Source organism: Penicillium soppii (genome assembly GCF_028829465.1).
Source record: "Penicillium soppii strain IBT 18220 chromosome Unknown utg000004l, whole genome shotgun sequence".
Lineage (NCBI taxonomy): Eukaryota > Fungi > Ascomycota > Eurotiomycetes > Eurotiales > Aspergillaceae > Penicillium > Penicillium soppii.
In genome coordinates this window covers 1352905-1370432 of record NW_026643234.1, presented here as the reverse complement: position 1 = coordinate 1370432, position 17528 = coordinate 1352905, and the positions used below count along the sequence as shown (strand labels likewise).

The following is a 17528-nucleotide window of genomic DNA, read 5'->3' as shown; positions in this document are numbered from 1 at the left end:
TCTTCCCTGTGTTTCACGGGATTAAGTATCGGCAATCCGTGTATCTTTCGGGTGGATCTAAAGTGTGGGGGGTCGGTGTCGAATTACTCGGGAGGTTTGTTCGGCACGGGATAGGATTGAAATGACGCACAGTATCAAATCAAGATGAAAATTTCAAGTGGGATATTGGAATAATGGGATAATCACCCCGTAAAAGTGGGATAAATAATCAGAGAGGGAGAAAGAGAGAGAGCATAGAGTACGAGGGTTGGAACCAAATTAGCGGTGTCCTAAGTATTTCTTAGCGTGGGGGTGGGTTACCGTATTGATACCAATTCCCGTGACATCATTGAAATTTATCTCTCAACTTGGTGATGAACAAGGAAAACCACATACATTATGGTGAGTTGAAATGCAGAAATGTGTATATAGATCATGTGTCAAGTTAAGATCACCCTTACCGAGTATACAGAGTTACACACGGCCATTATCCCTGCACCCTGAAGTAGATAGTATATAATACATATGTAGTTTTAAAATGTATACAACAATGGGATAAAAATGCAATTCAGCCGATGCACCAATAGCCGTATGAATGCCCGATTCCCCCACTCGGCTTCTGGTTGATTTCTTTTTTCCCCGATCCACCGTCATACTTAAAAAAGTAGTCTGCCTCTTGGGGGCGCGACTCCTTTTTGTTGCATTTTTTCTTCTTCTTCTTCTTCTTCTTCTTCTTCTTCTTCTTCTTCTCTCTTAAATAAAACAAAATCAGAAAAACACAACCTTGGAAGAAGTAAGAGTGTTATAAGAAGATACCAACACACCAGCATAACTCCGTTCCCGTGTATCACTGCAGCGTCATACATCCACTCCCGAAACCGAATTTACGGATCGTAACCTTGGAATCACCATGCTTTCCGCAGGGGAACGACCTCAACCTCCGCACGCTCCCAAAGTAAATTCCACAAGCAAGGCGCACATCATGCCCGATCTTGCCAATGGAGCCTCATCTTCCACCCCAGCATCCATGATCCAAGACAAGCCCACGAAACCAGCACACGTGCAACACATCTGGGTCGTGACCGGCCCAGCAGGCTGTGGAAAGAGCACCGTCGGCAATGTCCTGCGCACCGAACTTGGCGTCCCATTCCTAGAAGGCGACGACGTAAGTCCTCATCCAATTGCGCCTTTGCGCCTACCAATCTCCCAATCTCCCAGCTAACACCACAAACCCCATAGTACCACCCAGCCGCGAACAAGGAAAAGATGGGCCAAGGCATCCCCCTCACAGACGCAGACCGCTGGGACTGGCTGATCTCCCTCCGCCAAGCGGCCATCGAAGCTCTCTCCCCCTCAGAAAGTAACAACTTCCACCCACCCGCCGGCGTCGTGGTCGCTTGTTCTGCGCTGAAGCAAAAATACCGGGACGTGATGCGGGTCGCTGCGTACGGCTCGTCCTCGGTGCAGATCCACTTCGTCTACCTCAAGCTTGATAAGGATGTGTTGATGCAGCGTGTGGCGCAGCGCCAGTCCCACTATATGAAGAGCAGCATGGTGCAATCGCAGCTTGCGACGCTGGAGGAGCCCAAGGGCGAGTGGGATGCTATGACTATCAATGTTCAAGGGTCTATGGAGGATGTGCAGCGCAATGTAATCAAGGCTGTTACTGAGAAGCTGGCTGAGTATTCGTGATCTTGTCCTTTTCTATAAAAGGGTTTCATGACTCGGTCTGTGCTTAATGGTGATGTCTGATGTGGCGCATGCAAAAATGGCTATCTATGCATGGAGGTTTGTTTAGCATTGTGGTTTCTTTCTCATTCGAGTCTTTTTTTGTCGTCCTCCCTATGGTGTTTGGTGTTTGGGCCGGCTCAGCTGGATTTGTCGCCGGTCTGTTTAGATTTGGCGTTGTTAGGGCTTGTTTATCGAGTCTTTTGTGTTGTGATATATCATATGTCTGACCAGACAGACTTTTCTTATCTCCGCCCTGTTCTGGGGCTCTGAGATATCAATTGAATTGCCTATACCATTTGCACACACCCCACCTATATATACTTTGTTCAAGCTTATGTCAGAGCGAATGAAATTGATCAATCACCTTGATAGTTCTATAGCCCAGATCACACCGACACATCATCTGGATCATTAGCAACTACCTAACAAGCTTTACAGATCTATAGACAGAAAGCTTGGTTCCCCTGCAATGGGGTAATTGTACGCATGCAGTGTTTTGAGATGACCTTAGTAATATGACCAATTATCTATCTAGAACTGCTAATTACCAGGTCAAATGTGACTAGTGTATCTCAGCGTAGGTTCAAAAGCATCAGTTCAGGTGACTCAATCAAGTCCCTGACTCTATTGCCCATCCTCGCCATAGTCGCCCCATCAATAACACGATGGTCCGCACTCCAGCTGAAGTTAACCATGTCCCCACGTGTGACCTGGCCAGCCTCATCAAAGACCGGCACGGTCCTCGACCGACCCACACCGAGAATAGCCACTTCCGTCGGCACAATCACCGGCGCCACATAGGTGCCTCCGATGTTACCAATATTGGAGACAGTAATCGTCCCCCCACTGAGATCAGCGGGAGTCAACTTTCCGCTCTTGCCAAGAGCACTGAGTCTCGTGATCTCAGCGGCGATATCGTAGATCGAGCGAGTCGCGACGTCCTTGATATTCGGCACAATGAGCCCGTTCGGCGTATCCATGGCAATACCGATATTGTGCTTGGCTCGCATGATCAGCTTGGGCTTGCTGGGGTCGCTTGTATCGACTCTCGCATTCAGGATTGGGAATTCAGTCAGGGCTTGAGAGACAGCTTTGACGATGAAGGGAAGGAAGGTGATTTTTGTAGGATCGCGCTTGTCGCTGGCGAGCTTCTTGCGGATAGATGTGATGTCGTTGACTTTGACTTCGTCTGCGTAGAGGAAGTGCGGGGTGTTCAGGGATTTGGTCATTGTCTTAAACATCTGTGATTGGATCGGGGACAGGCTGACAGTTGACTCCATTTGCCGGGTGTCTGGTGACACGGACTGCACGGGTACCGTTGCCGTTACTGGAGAATCCCTCTCTGCGACGAACTTTAAGACATCCTCTTTCATCACCCGTCCGTCTTTTCCTGAGCCGTTGACGTCTAGGATGTCAACGCCATGGTTCTTAAGGAGCCCGCGCACTGCGGGAACTGCAAGGGATGCATTCTTGGACTTGGGTATTTCCTCAGTGGTACTGGCAAGCGGGGGAGGAGATGCCATGGAGGACTCTGCTGCTTGGGTTGCGGCTGCTACCTGGGCGGATGGAGTGGGTTCAGCTGGTTCTGCCCTTGGTTCATGCGGCGGGCTATCATCGGGGTATTTGCCATCTTCGACTTCAATATCGCACAGTGCCTAGCAATTGGTAGTGTTAGCAGTTGAATCAGAGATAAGTATCAGGGAAATGAAGATCAAGGTAACATACCCTTCCAGTAGGTACTGTATCATCCGTCTCGAAATGGAGCTTTTTAATGATACCCTCATATCTCGAAGTAATCTACGCATATTAGGCATTATCCCACAAGACGAGAACAGAATTGAATAAACTCACATCATCAACAGCCTTGTCAGACTGATATTGGCATAAAGGCTTCCATTCCTCAATATGAGCCCCTTCCTCCACGTACCATTGGATGATCTGAACTTCGGTGATGCCTATGCATTGTGAGCAAACAACTGAGACTTGAGACAAAAGAAGAGTTCAACTGACCTTCGCCAACATCTTTTAAGACTTGTGATTTGATCCCCCATAGCAAAGAGCTGGCATGGAATCTCCGAGACAGTAGCGGCGGTAGAGTGGAGCGAATGCGGAGGTGAGTCTGGGGTAGACAAGGTCGGAAGTTGCGGGGAAGAAGTCCCCCACTGCGCTTAAAGCTCATGATAGACAAGTCGCTTCAGATGAAATAGAAAGGTAATTGAGAAATCAGAAAAAGAGCATTGCGTCTGTTTTATTTGGTCCTCAAGCAGCAACTGTCCTGCCCGCACGCCGATGCTAACCGCTGCTACCCACGTGATCTCCCCGCATTTTGGAAATCGACGTTTCCCTTTGATTTTATGGTTTTCTTTTTCTCTTTTTCTTGAATAGAACATTGTCCATTGTGGAGTTAAGCAATCTTTCACTATTTTCGGATCTTTTGGCGGTTGACTCAATTGGAGTGGTAGTTTCGAAAGATCGAAAACAGCTCAGATCGTTGCTGTTACACTGGGAATTATATCACTACATAAAGATGATGCATTCAGATAACTAAAGAGCACTTGGGAAATAAAGGATGCTAGCCAACAGCCATGAGCCTAAGAGAGCCCTGGAGTGAGGACGCATTACAATTGTGTTGAGAACTCCCTATGTGTGGAATAGTGATATAAAAGACTAGTGAGATGAATTCTAGATCTCCTCGGAAAAAATTCTCTATCTATAGCTAAGGAGGCGTAAAAAAAAAACGGATAAGCAAACCATGCGAATGCACAAACAAGCAAACGCTGCTATAGCCATCAAGCGGTTCTTTCAAACTCGCTGCAAAGTCCCATCAATGTCAACGTGGCTCTCGATTATCAGATGCCCCCAGAACCTCTCTTCAACAGTTTCTCCACCGGCCTCCAGAACCGCGCGCGGAATTGCCCGAAATTGAATTGAATCCATACACGCCATCTGTCCCAGTATGATGCCGGAATGCATGTATGGATTGGCCTCCATGGTCATAACCCACGCGATAGACTCCTGATTGAACACCCCATTCGAAAATTCGAAGACGAAGCTGACTTGGACTGGAGTCATGTCGTGGTTTCGGTTTTGCTGGTGAATAGAATCGGACAAGTGTCTTCTGAATTTCTCTGTAAGGACATCACTCGTAATGACTGTGGTAGCTGCGCCTGTATCCCATAGCATTTCCACTCCAAGCATTTCACACGTAGGCATTCCGTTGACCCAATCGACTGCAGACTCCTCAAACTTTCCGACAACTCTTGCTAGAGTCTTTTCTGACAGCAGAGGGCGAAGGTTGAGGGCATAGGCTCTCGGTGATGGTGGGCTGTTTGCTTCACCTAGGAACTTCTTTTGAGCAAGGCACGACGCTGCGGGGAGATTGGGTGTGGTTTATCTTCGGCACCAAGTTTTCCTGGGGTTCATATGAGCTGATTGACTCTAACTGGAGGCTCTTCAGAACGCAGGTTCTCAAGTGCTATGTTGCGCAATTTCTGACGACGGGCAGGGTTGTTTGTCGGCAGTAAGATCAGATCAGGCAACCCGATCATAGACTGCAGGGCCGCAGAAGCTTTCCTCAAATGTAGCATGGTTATTCGAGATCGTGATATATAGATCACTATGGTTTCTTTTCAGGCCGTTTGCGACTTCGCTGAGGACTACGCCAGCAGGAAATCTCTGACCTTGCTCCATTTTTGGGAAAAGAGGAAGCGAGAGGTGAACAGGACCGAGACAAAGTGCAAAGGGTCGCAGCAATGTAGATAGGCAAGGTAGACGAGATGGTTAGCTTGTTTGTAAAGGGAAGAAATGATCAAGTAGGGCTGAGAGGATGCGATCAAGGAAAGTAAAAGGTGTGACAGAGAAGTAGCCGATATTTGTTAGGGCAGCGGCACACGAGAAAGGTAACTACGTGGTATCATAGTTACATAATATAGTAGGCCAACTGTGGACGAGATCAAGTGAGATATTAAGTGAGAGATTAAAGTAAAGTAAGAGTAAAGTAAGAGTCAAGTAAGAGTCAAGTGAGAGATCAAAGGAGAGTGAAGTGAGATGTCTTAGATGCCGACGAAGTTTATCGCGTTAAGAAAAATTGACATTTCCCTTCTGGATCTCGAACATCCACTACGACTGAGGTTTACTATACATTCCATTATTACTTAGGTACGTACCACCGCAGGCTTCAATATCTCCACCTATGACGCTTGTTAAGCATGAATTGTACGAGCTGATAATTCCACGATTTGTTGCAAGCCACACCCGACACACCCGAGGTTGAAGAAACACATGTATATGCGATTGGACGATGTTTATCAGATTCGTGTTTTCCCTGTCAATCATTTTAAGTCCGAGGACCTAACGGGCCAACGTCGCAAAGTCGGGCTTAATCCAGTCATAAAGACCGAGTTCACTTTCAATTGAAGATCCATTGCGCAATCAATAGAATTGAAAATGCAAAGTAACGTGCAAGGAACATGCAATCATGGAGTCGGAATCTTCAGTTGCCGAGTCTTTCAAAGTACGCGTTGTCGTCGGGGTGGAGACTAGCTCAAAGTGAAGATCGTCACACTTTTACCCAATTTAGAGACCGAGGCCGATGCAAGCCCCGAAGTACTTAATATCATCTTGTTCGACGTACGTCGAGTAATTAATTATACAGGTTTCATATTGGGCTGCGTACGCAAGCTACGAAGTAAATATATAATATATAAAGGGATCGTCAGTTTCTTATTCCTTCGTTCTGTGTTCTTTAGGTTTTCTATTGCTTCATTTCCATTCTCTGCGGTGATCTACACAATGGCTCCGCTCCTAACCAAGACCCTAGCCTCACTGGTTCTGGGCGCTGCTGTCGCCCAAGCCCAGCTCTGGGACAAGGTTATCCAAACCTCCTACGGACCTGTTGAGGGTTATGAATACTTCAACCAATCTACTCTGGACAAGTACTTCGGTGGTGCCGAATCTAACGTAGCTGCTTTCTTGGGTATTCCCTTCGCTGCCGATACTGGATATCAGAACCGCTGGAGGGCTCCCCAGCCCCGGGAACCATGGAATGAAACCCTGAAGGCCACTGACTTCGGTCCTGCCTGCCCTACTTCCGCCAATTCCTACATCAGCGAGGACTGTCTCAGTCTCAACATTTGGACCAACGCCAAGACAGCCGATTCCAAGCTCCCCGTCATGGTTTGGAACCAGGGCTCCGATGAGACCAGTGACAACACTTGGTGGTATGGAGGTGGTATGGCCTTGAAGGACGTTATTCTCGTCAGCTTCAACCGTCGTGATGATGCGTTCGGTTACCTAGCCACCCCTGAGCTGAATGAGGAAGGTTACAAAGCTACCGGCCACCAGACCTCTGGAAACTACGGCATTTTGGACCAGCTGGAGGTTCTTAAGTGGGTTCAGAAGAACATTGCCAAGTTCGGTGGTGATCCTGACCGCGTAGTTGTTGCCGGCCAGTCCTTCGGCTCTTCCCAGGTTTACCATGCGGTCAACAGTCCTCTCTTCACTGGCTACTTCCACGGTGGTATCTCCCAGTCCGGTATCAGATACCCCTATGACACTATGCTGGCCGGTCTTGCTACCTCATACGTCAACATGTCCACTGCCATCTCCAACAGCGCCAGCTACATCAGCGCCCACAATGTTTCTACCATCGCGGAGATGCGCACTCTGTCCATGGAGAGCTTGATCGAAGGTGCCTCTGACCGAGTCACCAACAGCTCTATTTGGTGGGTTACCGCGCTCTCTGCCGGTTACCCTCTGATTTTCAAGCCCGTTCTCGACAACTATGTGCTGCCTTCCAAGTACATCGAGTCGTTGATCAATGGCCCTGCCAACGATGTTCCCGTCATCACCGGTAACACCAAGGATGAGTCTGGAGCTTCGACCACTACCGACTACACTGCAGCCGAGTACAACTACTACTGCGGACTCAAGTATGGCAATCTTTCCAGCGAATATTTCAAGCTCTACCCAGCCCATAACAACGAGACCATTGCCTCGGAAGCCTGGAATGCCGCTGCCGATGACCTCTCGCTCGTTGGTTCATGGGCCTTCGCAACTGAATGGTACAAGTCCGCTACCTCCGACTTCTACACCTACTACTGGACCCACGCGCCCCCCGGTCAGAGCCAGGGTGCGTTCCACCAGTCTGAGATCATGTATGCACTCAACGCTCTCTACGCCAATGACGAAACCTACCCATTCACCGAGGTCGACTACCAGATCCAGGAGAAGATGTCCGCTTACTGGGCCAACTTTGCGAAGACTCTCAACCCCAACAACGGTGGCTCCTATAATGGCAGCAAGGTGTTGCCCCGCTGGAGCCCTAACAGTGCTAATGGCACTCAGGTTGTCATGGAGCTTGGAAACAAGTTCAAGAGTGTGTCCGTTGCTGACCCAAAGCGGGTGAAGTTCATGATGGACTACTTCCACCAGCAGGTCCCTTACTAGAGTTTTTTTTCTTTTTTTTTTTCTGGACATTGTGTGAGAGGTACTTTATCCTGTCCTGTAATAATAGACACAGTAGGTTCAATTGTTCTATCAATTGAAGTGAACAAGTATAAACAAATTTCTTATGGCTCCAATATGAGACTGATATTCTCACTGCTAAATCCATGAGTGGTCCACGGATGGTTCTACGAGGGTTGTCAAACCAATGACCTCAACGTCCAGGGGAAATTAAATTGAGAATGAACTCTTCTGTCATAAAAACATTTACATTGTAGCAAAGATCACAACATGAAAGATAACGAAAAATGGGCCAAATAATGGAGCCTTGTAAGGCTGCCGAGGTCCAGAGGTCAGGCAAGGTCAAGTCTCCAGGGTCCAGGCGCGTATGTAGGAATCTCCGCTCTGTTTTGCATCCGTCAAAATGTCCACGCGAATCAGCATTGACTGCCAAGAGCAAGAGCGCACCTATCGGGGATCGCCCGCTGATTGGAGAGGGAGGGGTAAACCCACTTCGATCTCAAAGCTCTAGGCAACCAATTTCGAGTGACAATTTCAAGGGCGCTTGATCTCAATCTTCGGATCATTGCCATCATGGTTGCTGAACACCTTACCCTTCGTAACAACACCTCCACCCCGATTGTCCTGAAGCGCATTGAGCGCTTCCGGGCACCGGAGAAGGGAGGGTTCGATGCCTTCAGCACGATGGCCAGGAACTTCACCCAGGTCTTGACCAACCAAACTCGCAATGCTACTGTCGCCTCGATCGAACATGACAGCCGTCCCTTCGAGGAAAAGGATGTCGACATTTGTATCGAGCCATTCACTACGAAGAAGACTGAGCTCCGCTCCTTCATTGATTCCGACAAAGAGCGCGCACGTCTTGTCTTCGAAGCCGAGGGCCAAAGATACCAGATCCAGGCCCCGGTTCCAACCACAGAGTCCGAGACCATGAAACCACTCAGCGAGAACCCCAAATTCCGCTTCACAGGCATCTACGTGACCACATCATCCTTCCTGGCAATCTTCTCCTCCGCCAACCTAAACGCCTGGATGCGCGAACTGCGCGACGACACCCTTGTCTCTGCCCTCTCCATCCCAGGAACCCACAACTCGCCAACCTGCCACATCGCGCCACCCTCAGTACGCTGCCAAGCTGTCAGTCCCAGAGAACAGCTCGAGAACGGCGTGCGCTTCTTCGACATCCGCGTGCAGCCCCAGTACCCCGACGACGCCGGCCGGGACGAGCTGATCCTCGTGCACAGCGTGTTCCCCATCTCGCTGACAGGCAACAAGTACTTCCGCGACTTAATGAATGAAGTCAACAACTTTCTCGAACGGAACCCATCCGAGACCCTGATTATCTCTCTCAAGCGCGAGGGTACCGGGAATGCCACTGACGAGCAGCTCTCGCATATCCTGCACGACCACTACGCTAAGCCGGATAGCCGGTGGTGGGTGCGGCCCAAGATCCCGACTTTGGGCGAGGCCCGTGGCAAGATTATTCTTGTGCGACGGTTCAATCTGCCGGAGAAGTTGAAGGGCGAGCATGGCGGCAACGGTTGGGGTATTGATGCTGCCGCTTGGGAGGATAACACTGCTCATGCGGTGTGCCCCAGTGGCCAGCTTTGCATTCAAGATTTCTACGAGGTCCTGGAAAGTATGAATATCGAGAAGAAGATTCAGTATGTCTCTGAGCAAATTGATCGGGCGAGCTGCTGTCGCTATCCGTTTGGTGTTCAGCCTGACGCGCATGCGACCAAGGCGTTTCCCTTTTACATCAATTTCTTGAGTGCGAGTAATTTCTGGAAAACAAATACTTGGCCTGAGAAAATTGCGGGTAAGGTGAACCCGGCTATTGTTGATTATATCTGTCGTCGGGGCAAGGAGCATGATGCTGATTGCTCGACGGGTATTCTTGTGACGGACTGGGTTGGTTTGAATGGGGATTGGGATCTGGTGCGCTGCATTGTTGGCATGAATGCCAAGCTACGATTGAGAGAGAATTAGAGTGAACATACTTGGGCGGGAAATTTGCCATTTTTGCGCGGTCTTTGGTTGTCATACATACACCTGGACGCTCGAGAGAGCACTACATAGAGCCCGATGCGGCATGGTTTAAACAGAGAATATGATCCACAAAGGTTAATATTGCAAAGTATACATTGATCCTAAAGTAGGAGGGAGGGGTCTTGAGGAAGAAACGCAGAATATGATCTATTATACAGGAAAATGAATCGAAATGACCTTGACCAGATTAGGACGATTCGCTCTTGTCGCCCGTCGGTCCCTTCTCCTCTTCTTCCAGAACGCTGCGTCGGCTTTCCATGGTGAAGTATAGGCTCTTGCCAGCTCCCTCCAGGGTAGTAGCCACACTGGAGCTCATGCTCTGCAAGGCAGTGACGAGCTGGGAGCGGAGGCCGTCCATGCCACCCTCAATGCTGCCGACCCACTTGGTCTGGTTGATATCAAAGACCTGGTTATCCACGCGAGCCGCCAACAAGTTGATCTTGCGGAGACCGTTCTGAACAATGGGGTCGTGGTAGTCCGGGTTGGCTTTGCGGCTAGGGGTAGGGAAGCCGGCTTCCTTGGGAGTGAGAATCGACAGCGCAGCCTTCATGTGTTCAGGCGAGACGATAGGGATGGAGAGAATAGCGACGGGGCCGACGAGAAGAGGCGAAAGCTCGTGCATACCCTTGGTATTCTTCACCGCAAGATGGGCAGTACGGGACAAGTCGTGTGTCAAGGCCGGGTCGTCCTTAGATCCTGAGACCGCAGGGAGTTCGGCGGAGGTTTGTGTCACGGGGTCGACTGCTCTAGGGGGCTGTCCGGAGGCCAGAGCAGCATCGGTAGGCTTGAAGTACTCGACGATACGCAGAGCCACCTCGAAGATACTGGTCTGAATTGTTTGGATCTTAATGTAGGGAGCAATGGCGGGAGCCGTCCGGCCTTCGGTAGCAATTTTGTCGTCAACCTTTTTCAAAGCATTGGCGAGTTCTCGTCGGATGGCGGCCCATTCCATGGACTTAAGGTTGTTGTGTTGGAACAGCACGATGAGAGGAGACGTGCGGAGAAGGGATGTGTAGGACCGCAGGAGTTGCGACCGGCGGTATTCAGGATTGCGGTGCGATGGTAGCTGAGTGGGGGGTGATCTTGATACCGGAACTGGTGAGCGTGTCATCTGCTCAATGGAAGCAGCTGGCGTGAATACCGGAGCCGCAGCGGTGCTTGCGCTCCTAACAATTTGAAGTTCATATTGGCATCGAGGAATTTGGTGTCCAAGAGACGAGATCCTTAACCGAGGTGGCATTGTAAAAATTGTTTTTGGATTGGCGGATTAAAACAGCCAATGCCTAATTGCTGTTCAAGAAAGGTGATTCGTAGTTGTCCAAATAGCCCCCGGAAAATGCAAATCGGGTGATAATTTTTGGATACCAAAATGGTAAGGCGGTGTAACACGGCAAAAATAGTAGATTATGAGGGGCCATCATTGACTCACGATTGGTGTCAAATCTACCGAGTACCTCCATTGTGAAACCACTTTTTTTGATACCTGCACAGGGGTCGTGGACGTGGCATTGATTACCAATATTTCAATTATGGCGACACCTACTTCCGCGCCTCAGCGGCCTGACTCTATCTCCATCGCTCCGCTCCTGCAGCGTTTGGCTTACCCCGCGGATGCTGCGCTTCAATTAAGTGCAGAAGCAAGAGCTACTAGCGCAGAAGTAATTGCTGAAGTGGGGGCAGATGAAATTGCTGCTGCTTTTGCTTTAATATTTGAGGATCGTCTTTCCCATATTCAAGCAGCTGCACTTCTCACATTGCTCCATTCAACCGGAAAGGATCGACAAGCTGATGTAATTGCGAAATGCTCTCATTGTATGCGACGAGCAGCTTGCCAGGTGGAGAAAGGTCCGCTTCAGAAGGTCATCAAGTCTCGGTCTCTTGGGATGCATACTGGAAACTATAAGGGTGGATTGGTAAGGACAGCCTCATATTGCTATTCGGTCAGCGCGATATTAACAAATCGTGATATATAGTGTGACATCGTTGGAACTGGAGGAGACTCCCATTCGACCTTCAACATTTCGACAACCTCCTCGATCGTTGCCTCGCCCATCGTGATGACAGCTAAGCATGGCAACCGTGCCCAGACGTCCTTCTCCGGATCCGCCGACGTTCTCAATGCCATCCAGCCAATTCCACCGAAGATTTCAGCGATCACCGCCGAAAACCTGGCCCAGGTCTATGAAAAGAGCACATATTCCTTCTTGTTCGCTCCTAATTTCCACCCGGGAATGAGTCATTCCAACCCTGTCCGCAAGGGCCTTGGCCTGCGAACTATTTTCAACTTAATGGGCCCATTGGCAAACCCGGTTGACTGGGCTATCGAAGCGCGAGTGGTTGGTGTTGCCTACAAGAGCCTTGGCCCGGTATTCGTCGAGGCTCTCAAACAAAGCGGATCAAAGAAAGCGCTGGTTGTTTGTGGCGAGGAGGACATGGATGAAATCAGCTGTGCTGGAAAGACAAACTGCTGGAGGCTCTCGGAGTACCCCAACCCCGAGTACAAGGAATCCGAAGACGACGGAGATGAATCCAGCGACGATGAAAGCGAGATCCCTCGCACATTGGTCAAGCAAGATTATTTCCAGCTCCACCCATCGGACTTTGGTCTCTCCACCAACCCTCTTAGTGCCGTGGGTGGACGTAAGATGCCAAAGGACAATGCTGCTAAGTTGATAAGCATTCTTCGGAACGAACTTGAGCGGGACGACCCAATCTTAGAGTTCGTTCTCATGAATGTGGCAGGCTTACTTGTCACCTCAGGCGTGTGCGAAGCTGATACAAGCAATATGGGGCCTGGCGATGATGGCAAGGTCATCACCGAACGTGGTCCCGGCGGCGGCCGCTGGAAGGAAGGTGTGCGCCGTGCACGCTGGGCGATCGAGAGCGGCCAATCTCTGAAGAGCTTGGAGCAATTCATTGAAGTTACCAACCAGCTGTAAAAACGCCGGTGAGTTATTTAAGTAAAAATCTAGGGTTTGATAATATTTCCGGGTTTGATGGGCTTCTAGCTCATGGTGCCGCATAGACTTTCTTTGCCATCTATGTTGATGTACGTAGTGTGAGCTTGTTTCGAGTAGATCAGTTCAACGTCCATGAAAAAGTTTGTTTTGTTTGTTTCTCTCTCTACCCCGAATATGATTGTGCCAGGTTTAAACAATTGGAAGTTTGAAGCCTGCCCTATTCACGGGCTCAAGATTGAGTGGAGAACACGCCTACAACATCGCATGTTCGCATATCGAGACCAAAAGAAACTGGTTTGTAGATTTCAACTCCAAAGCGCCATTGTATGCATAATTCGTCAAGGCCAAAGAAAGATCTGAAGCCGATCCTCCAACTTCGCACCAAGCCCGAGACTCTCGGTCCAAAGTTGGTATCCTACGCCAATGGGTAGGGCGGGATTGGTATTTCGTATAACATTGCCTCCTTGAATGAGTGGTTTCAAGACTTCAATCTCGAACTTCCCATTGTTCGCTCTTGTAAAGTAAGCCCGAACATTTAACGAGCTTGGAACTGAACCATGCTATAGATGCAAAAAAGAAAGTCAGTTCACGCACAAAGCGCATGATAAGAAGCAATCAGAAAATCTTACCGCTTGGTCCGCTCCTTGTAGAGCACACGGTGACCGCAGTCCTTGCAGCGAATCTGGTCACCGCGCTTCAAAGGGACACGGGCAGAGCACTCGCCGCAGAGATACACGACGGAGGGGCTGTCCACGGCCATGGCGCTGGCGAAACCGCCGCCTTGGGCATCGAATGTGTTCTGGGAGCCAATCGCGGGGACCTGGTAGGCTTCGCGAGACATTTTGTGTAGTGGGTTGTTGGTATTAGATGCTTGATTTGCGCTCGGTTCGATCAAATCCTGCAAGAAGAGGAGAGTTGGGGCTTGAGGGTATAATAGTTGTGAAGGTCAAATGCTTGGATTCTTTTTCTTTCTGGAGCGCGGGCCCTGGAGTTGATTGGTCATAAATTAGTCATCCACCGCCGAGGCCCCGCGGCCCAGGACCAGCGATCTGGAAGTATACAATGTGCCTCTTCGGTTCTTAATTTATGATGTAAAATTGCTTGTACTTGAAGTCAATCATAACCTTCAAGATCCAATATCTTGTTTATCATTATCCTGACTCTAAAAAACAAAATGTGGTATCGCCCTTCATGATATGCAAGAAAAACCAAATACCAGCGCCATGCAAGTGAAGTAAAAAAGCCAAAAGCACCTCTCCAAAAGTGAGAAAATAATATGAACAGAAATCTCACCAACCACCACCAATCTTTCCAGCAAGCTCCACGACTCGAGTAGTATCGTTGGCAGGAGTTTGGTCTTTGCCAACATCGCTTTCAACCTTGCGATATGTGGTGTAGACAAGTTTGGATAGTGGTATGTCCATGAACTGCGACCAGCGCCCCAAGCCCTCGTGGATTTTGGCTTCCTTGTCAGCCAATAAAGGTTGTTGGGACTCGATTTCCAATTCTGAGTCTGACTCTGATTCCATGGAGAAGTATGCCTCATCGACACGGGCTAACCATGTACGCTGCTCGTGGGGCGATGGTTTGGTAGATGCATCAGATACCCCTCCTTGAGAAGAAGCAAGAGTCTCTCTAGCGTCCTCGACTCGGATCTGGCCACCGCCATTCGTACACCCACCAGGGCAGGCCATGACCTCTACATAAGCATAGTCCGAGCCTGAGCTGCCCGTAGATGCGGCGTTTCGCGACATAGGCTGGCGTCGGCTTGTGGTAGGCTTCGCACCGGGAAGCCTTGAAACGCGCGCGGGCTTGAGTTTTCGGACGAGATTTTGAATGTTTCGGAACCCGTAATAACGAGCTGCTTTCAAAATAGGTTGTTTCTCTTGGGACATCAAGATGTAATCGACGACATCCACATTGCGTCCGCGGTTAATTACTAGCTCGCTCCCTGGGTTGCGAGCCTGGAAGGTCATAAGAACATGGTGCAGGTAGCCTCCAGAGGTGCCAGCGGCAAGAGATTGTTCTGCCCGAGATCGCTTGAATGAGATGAAAGATTCAAGGGTTTTTTCGGGGAAAGGTGGAGTGAAAGATGAAGGTAGAGGTTGTAAAGGTAGTTCTGGCAGTGAGAACCCACGAGACGAAGCTAACGAAAGGAGCTCACGGGCAGTAATCACACAGTCCACGTCACGAACGGGCTGAGCTTCAGCGCTTGAGCGATCTTCCTGGCGCCATGATACATCTGTGAGCTCCTCTCGACTAGCTTCTAACTTCTTGTCAAAGCATGGCATCACTGCTAAATGCCATATCCGAGAAGGATGAACCCCAAGAGATTTGCTCAAAACGGTCTTGAAAAACGTCCCTGACAAGGCCTGCGGCGACTTGAGTCGAGAAAGATGTGGGAGAATAAAGGGGTGCGTCTTTTCGGCGTAGCAGATCCATCCAGGGCACGCAGAAGATAGAATTGGGCGTTTGGGAAGCGCGCTGTCAGAGTGACCCGCCGTTGACAATTCATTCGATTTGAGAGAGTCCGAGACTTCATCTGCGGTGAGGACTAGGACGGCTTCTCGCATGGCATTGGTGTCTACAACCCATGTAAACCCATTGCCGTGTTTGCCCCCACCCCGCAAGCCCTGCGGGCCACTGAGCAACTGGTCGATCATGTACCCCGCTTCTTTCTCCGAAATTCCATAGGTCGTGGCTAAACTTGCCCTCACCTGCGGACTGACACTGGCCACGAAAATCTTGCCTTCTCCAGAGTCTTTCGCATTATTAATCACTGTGCCGTGGTGCTCGTGTGTCAAGGGAATTTCCGGGTAGGCATCGAGGGTATTGAGGACCTCAGCATGAGACTGAAGGGATATAAGCACCGCTTCGGCAGATGTGACACACCCAGAGCAAGCAAGGCAATCCGTCAAAGAAATCTGGGCAGGTGGTAGATTCTCGGGCTGAACCTTGTCTTCCGTCGTTACTTCGTAAGCATCCTATGATTAGAAAGTCAGCATATCCAATGATTTCGGGGAAAGCAATACAATCACACCTCTTGAGTCTTTGCGTCTTTCAGAGGAAGTGTTTCCACTGGTTTGATACACGCGACCCCCGGTGAAATGAAATCGTTCAGATCGTCTGCCGACAAGATCGCGCTCATTGTGGCGTTTCGATCAAAGAGATTCTCTGGCTTCAACGGGTCCAAGAGTAGAGAATGAAAGAACTTTAAAAAATACTGGAAATACTTTTTGAAAATAAAAATACTATGAGGCGACAGCCCGCCAACAGCATTGCGGGCTTTGTCATCTCTAGTGGCGAGGTCGGAGATAAGCTCACCGCCTTATGCGGGGAAAAAAGCAATCTCTGATTGGTGGATTTTCGATCTATAACAGACTTTTAATGCTTCTCTTCCCTTTCTCTTTCTCTTTATTTTCTTCTTCTCTTTCTCGTGGGTTCCTAGATCGAGTTTTGCCTTTACTAATAGGATGAAATAGGAAAATGTAAATTTGAACTGTAAACCAGCTACCAAACCCTCATTCTTAATATATATCAACGCCCATCTTCGGTCTAATCATCCCTTATTTGAAAAGATTCTCAACAACGTCCCAAGCGAGAAGTCCAAAGTCACGCGAAAGGCAAACACAAGGGGCAAAATAATCATCACCGAAGCTAAGACACGAACGAGAACCATTGTGTCTCAAACAGAAACAAACGGATCCAGGTTTGGCTTCTTAGTAGACCCGCAGACAGCCCCGACATTGAACGCCTCCTCGCCGGGTTTTCCCAAATAACACGCGCATCGTCGTCAAAGTCGTGGCACAAGATACGTACGATGCTGCCATTTACACTTCCAATGGTTTCCATTGGACTCGAAGACCACAGACGCGATTGGATTTTACTAACATAGCTCATGGATTAGGAAGAAGAATGATGATGATGGAATAATTATGTATCTAAGTGGTGGTATAAATGCTCATTTATTTGAGCGAGGCGAGAGGGCAAGCATGCTAGCAAACAGGGGGGCATAATGTATCAGATCCTAAGAGCAATTTTGCAGTTTCCAAACGGAAATACTTCAATTACTGGATGGCATGAGCATCGGTTGAGACTTTTTGTTTACTTCTGATCTTTTGATCTTCTCTTTGAATCCCTCTCATGTTGCGAGTTGACTCTATAGTCACCAGGTGTAAGATAGTATTGATTTGAAGGCGTTTTTGTAATTTGATTTTGATTTTTGAATTCTTACATCCAGGAGTCCCGATGCTATCTATATATTTAGTGAAGCAACAGTTCTCAGAGAACAGAGCTACATATTGAAAGGTTGTGCGAGACAGCCGAATTCATTCGTGGCTTGAT

General features: G+C 49.1%; 8 protein-coding genes across 8 annotated transcripts; 4 read left to right on the top strand and 4 right to left on the bottom strand.

Annotated features, from left to right (window-relative positions):
* Window positions 1-889: 889 nt before the first annotated feature.
* N7529_003932 (gluconokinase) lies at window positions 890-1671 on the top strand (the record flags this gene model as incomplete). Its single annotated transcript, XM_057239459.1, has 2 exons — window positions 890-1144; window positions 1219-1671. 2 exons carry the CDS (start codon window positions 890-892, stop codon window positions 1669-1671), a joined length of 708 nt encoding a protein of 235 aa, XP_057098754.1.
* A 611-nt stretch (window positions 1672-2282) lies between these two features.
* On the bottom strand, window positions 2283-3889 carry N7529_003931 (uncharacterized protein; the record flags this gene model as incomplete). The annotated part of the gene is made up of 4 exons (XM_057239458.1): window positions 2283-3365; window positions 3436-3507; window positions 3562-3665; window positions 3721-3889. 4 exons carry the CDS (start codon window positions 3887-3889, stop codon window positions 2283-2285), a joined length of 1428 nt encoding a protein of 475 aa, XP_057098753.1.
* Window positions 3890-6501: 2612 nt separating this feature from the next.
* N7529_003930 (uncharacterized protein) lies at window positions 6502-8157 on the top strand (the record flags this gene model as incomplete). The annotated part of the gene is made up of 1 exon (XM_057239457.1): window positions 6502-8157. The coding sequence occupies one exon, from the start codon at window positions 6502-6504 to the stop codon at window positions 8155-8157; it is 1656 nt and encodes a 551-aa protein (XP_057098752.1).
* Window positions 8158-8748: 591 nt separating this feature from the next.
* On the top strand, window positions 8749-10164 carry N7529_003929 (phosphatidylinositol-specific phospholipase C; the record flags this gene model as incomplete). The annotated part of the gene is made up of 1 exon (XM_057239456.1): window positions 8749-10164. One exon carries the CDS (start codon window positions 8749-8751, stop codon window positions 10162-10164), a length of 1416 nt encoding a protein of 471 aa, XP_057098751.1.
* A 247-nt stretch (window positions 10165-10411) lies between these two features.
* On the bottom strand, window positions 10412-11464 carry N7529_003928 (mitochondrial 54S ribosomal protein uL10m; the record flags this gene model as incomplete). Its single annotated transcript, XM_057239455.1, has 1 exon — window positions 10412-11464. The coding sequence occupies one exon, from the start codon at window positions 11462-11464 to the stop codon at window positions 10412-10414; it is 1053 nt and encodes a 350-aa protein (XP_057098750.1).
* Window positions 11465-11753: 289 nt separating this feature from the next.
* N7529_003927 (anthranilate phosphoribosyltransferase) lies at window positions 11754-13163 on the top strand (the record flags this gene model as incomplete). Its single annotated transcript, XM_057239454.1, has 2 exons — window positions 11754-12137; window positions 12198-13163. The coding sequence occupies 2 exons, from the start codon at window positions 11754-11756 to the stop codon at window positions 13161-13163; spliced, it is 1350 nt and encodes a 449-aa protein (XP_057098749.1).
* Window positions 13164-13719: 556 nt separating this feature from the next.
* Window positions 13720-14025, bottom strand: N7529_003926 (Rpo12/RPC10 RNA polymerase subunit family protein; the record flags this gene model as incomplete). The annotated part of the gene is made up of 2 exons (XM_057239453.1): window positions 13720-13744; window positions 13814-14025. The coding sequence occupies 2 exons, from the start codon at window positions 14023-14025 to the stop codon at window positions 13720-13722; spliced, it is 237 nt and encodes a 78-aa protein (XP_057098748.1).
* Window positions 14026-14473: 448 nt separating this feature from the next.
* Window positions 14474-16332, bottom strand: nar1 (iron-sulfur cluster assembly protein NAR1; the record flags this gene model as incomplete). Its single annotated transcript, XM_057239452.1, has 2 exons — window positions 14474-16168; window positions 16225-16332. 2 exons carry the CDS (start codon window positions 16330-16332, stop codon window positions 14474-14476), a joined length of 1803 nt encoding a protein of 600 aa, XP_057098747.1.
* Between the last annotated feature and the right edge of the window lie 1196 nt (window positions 16333-17528).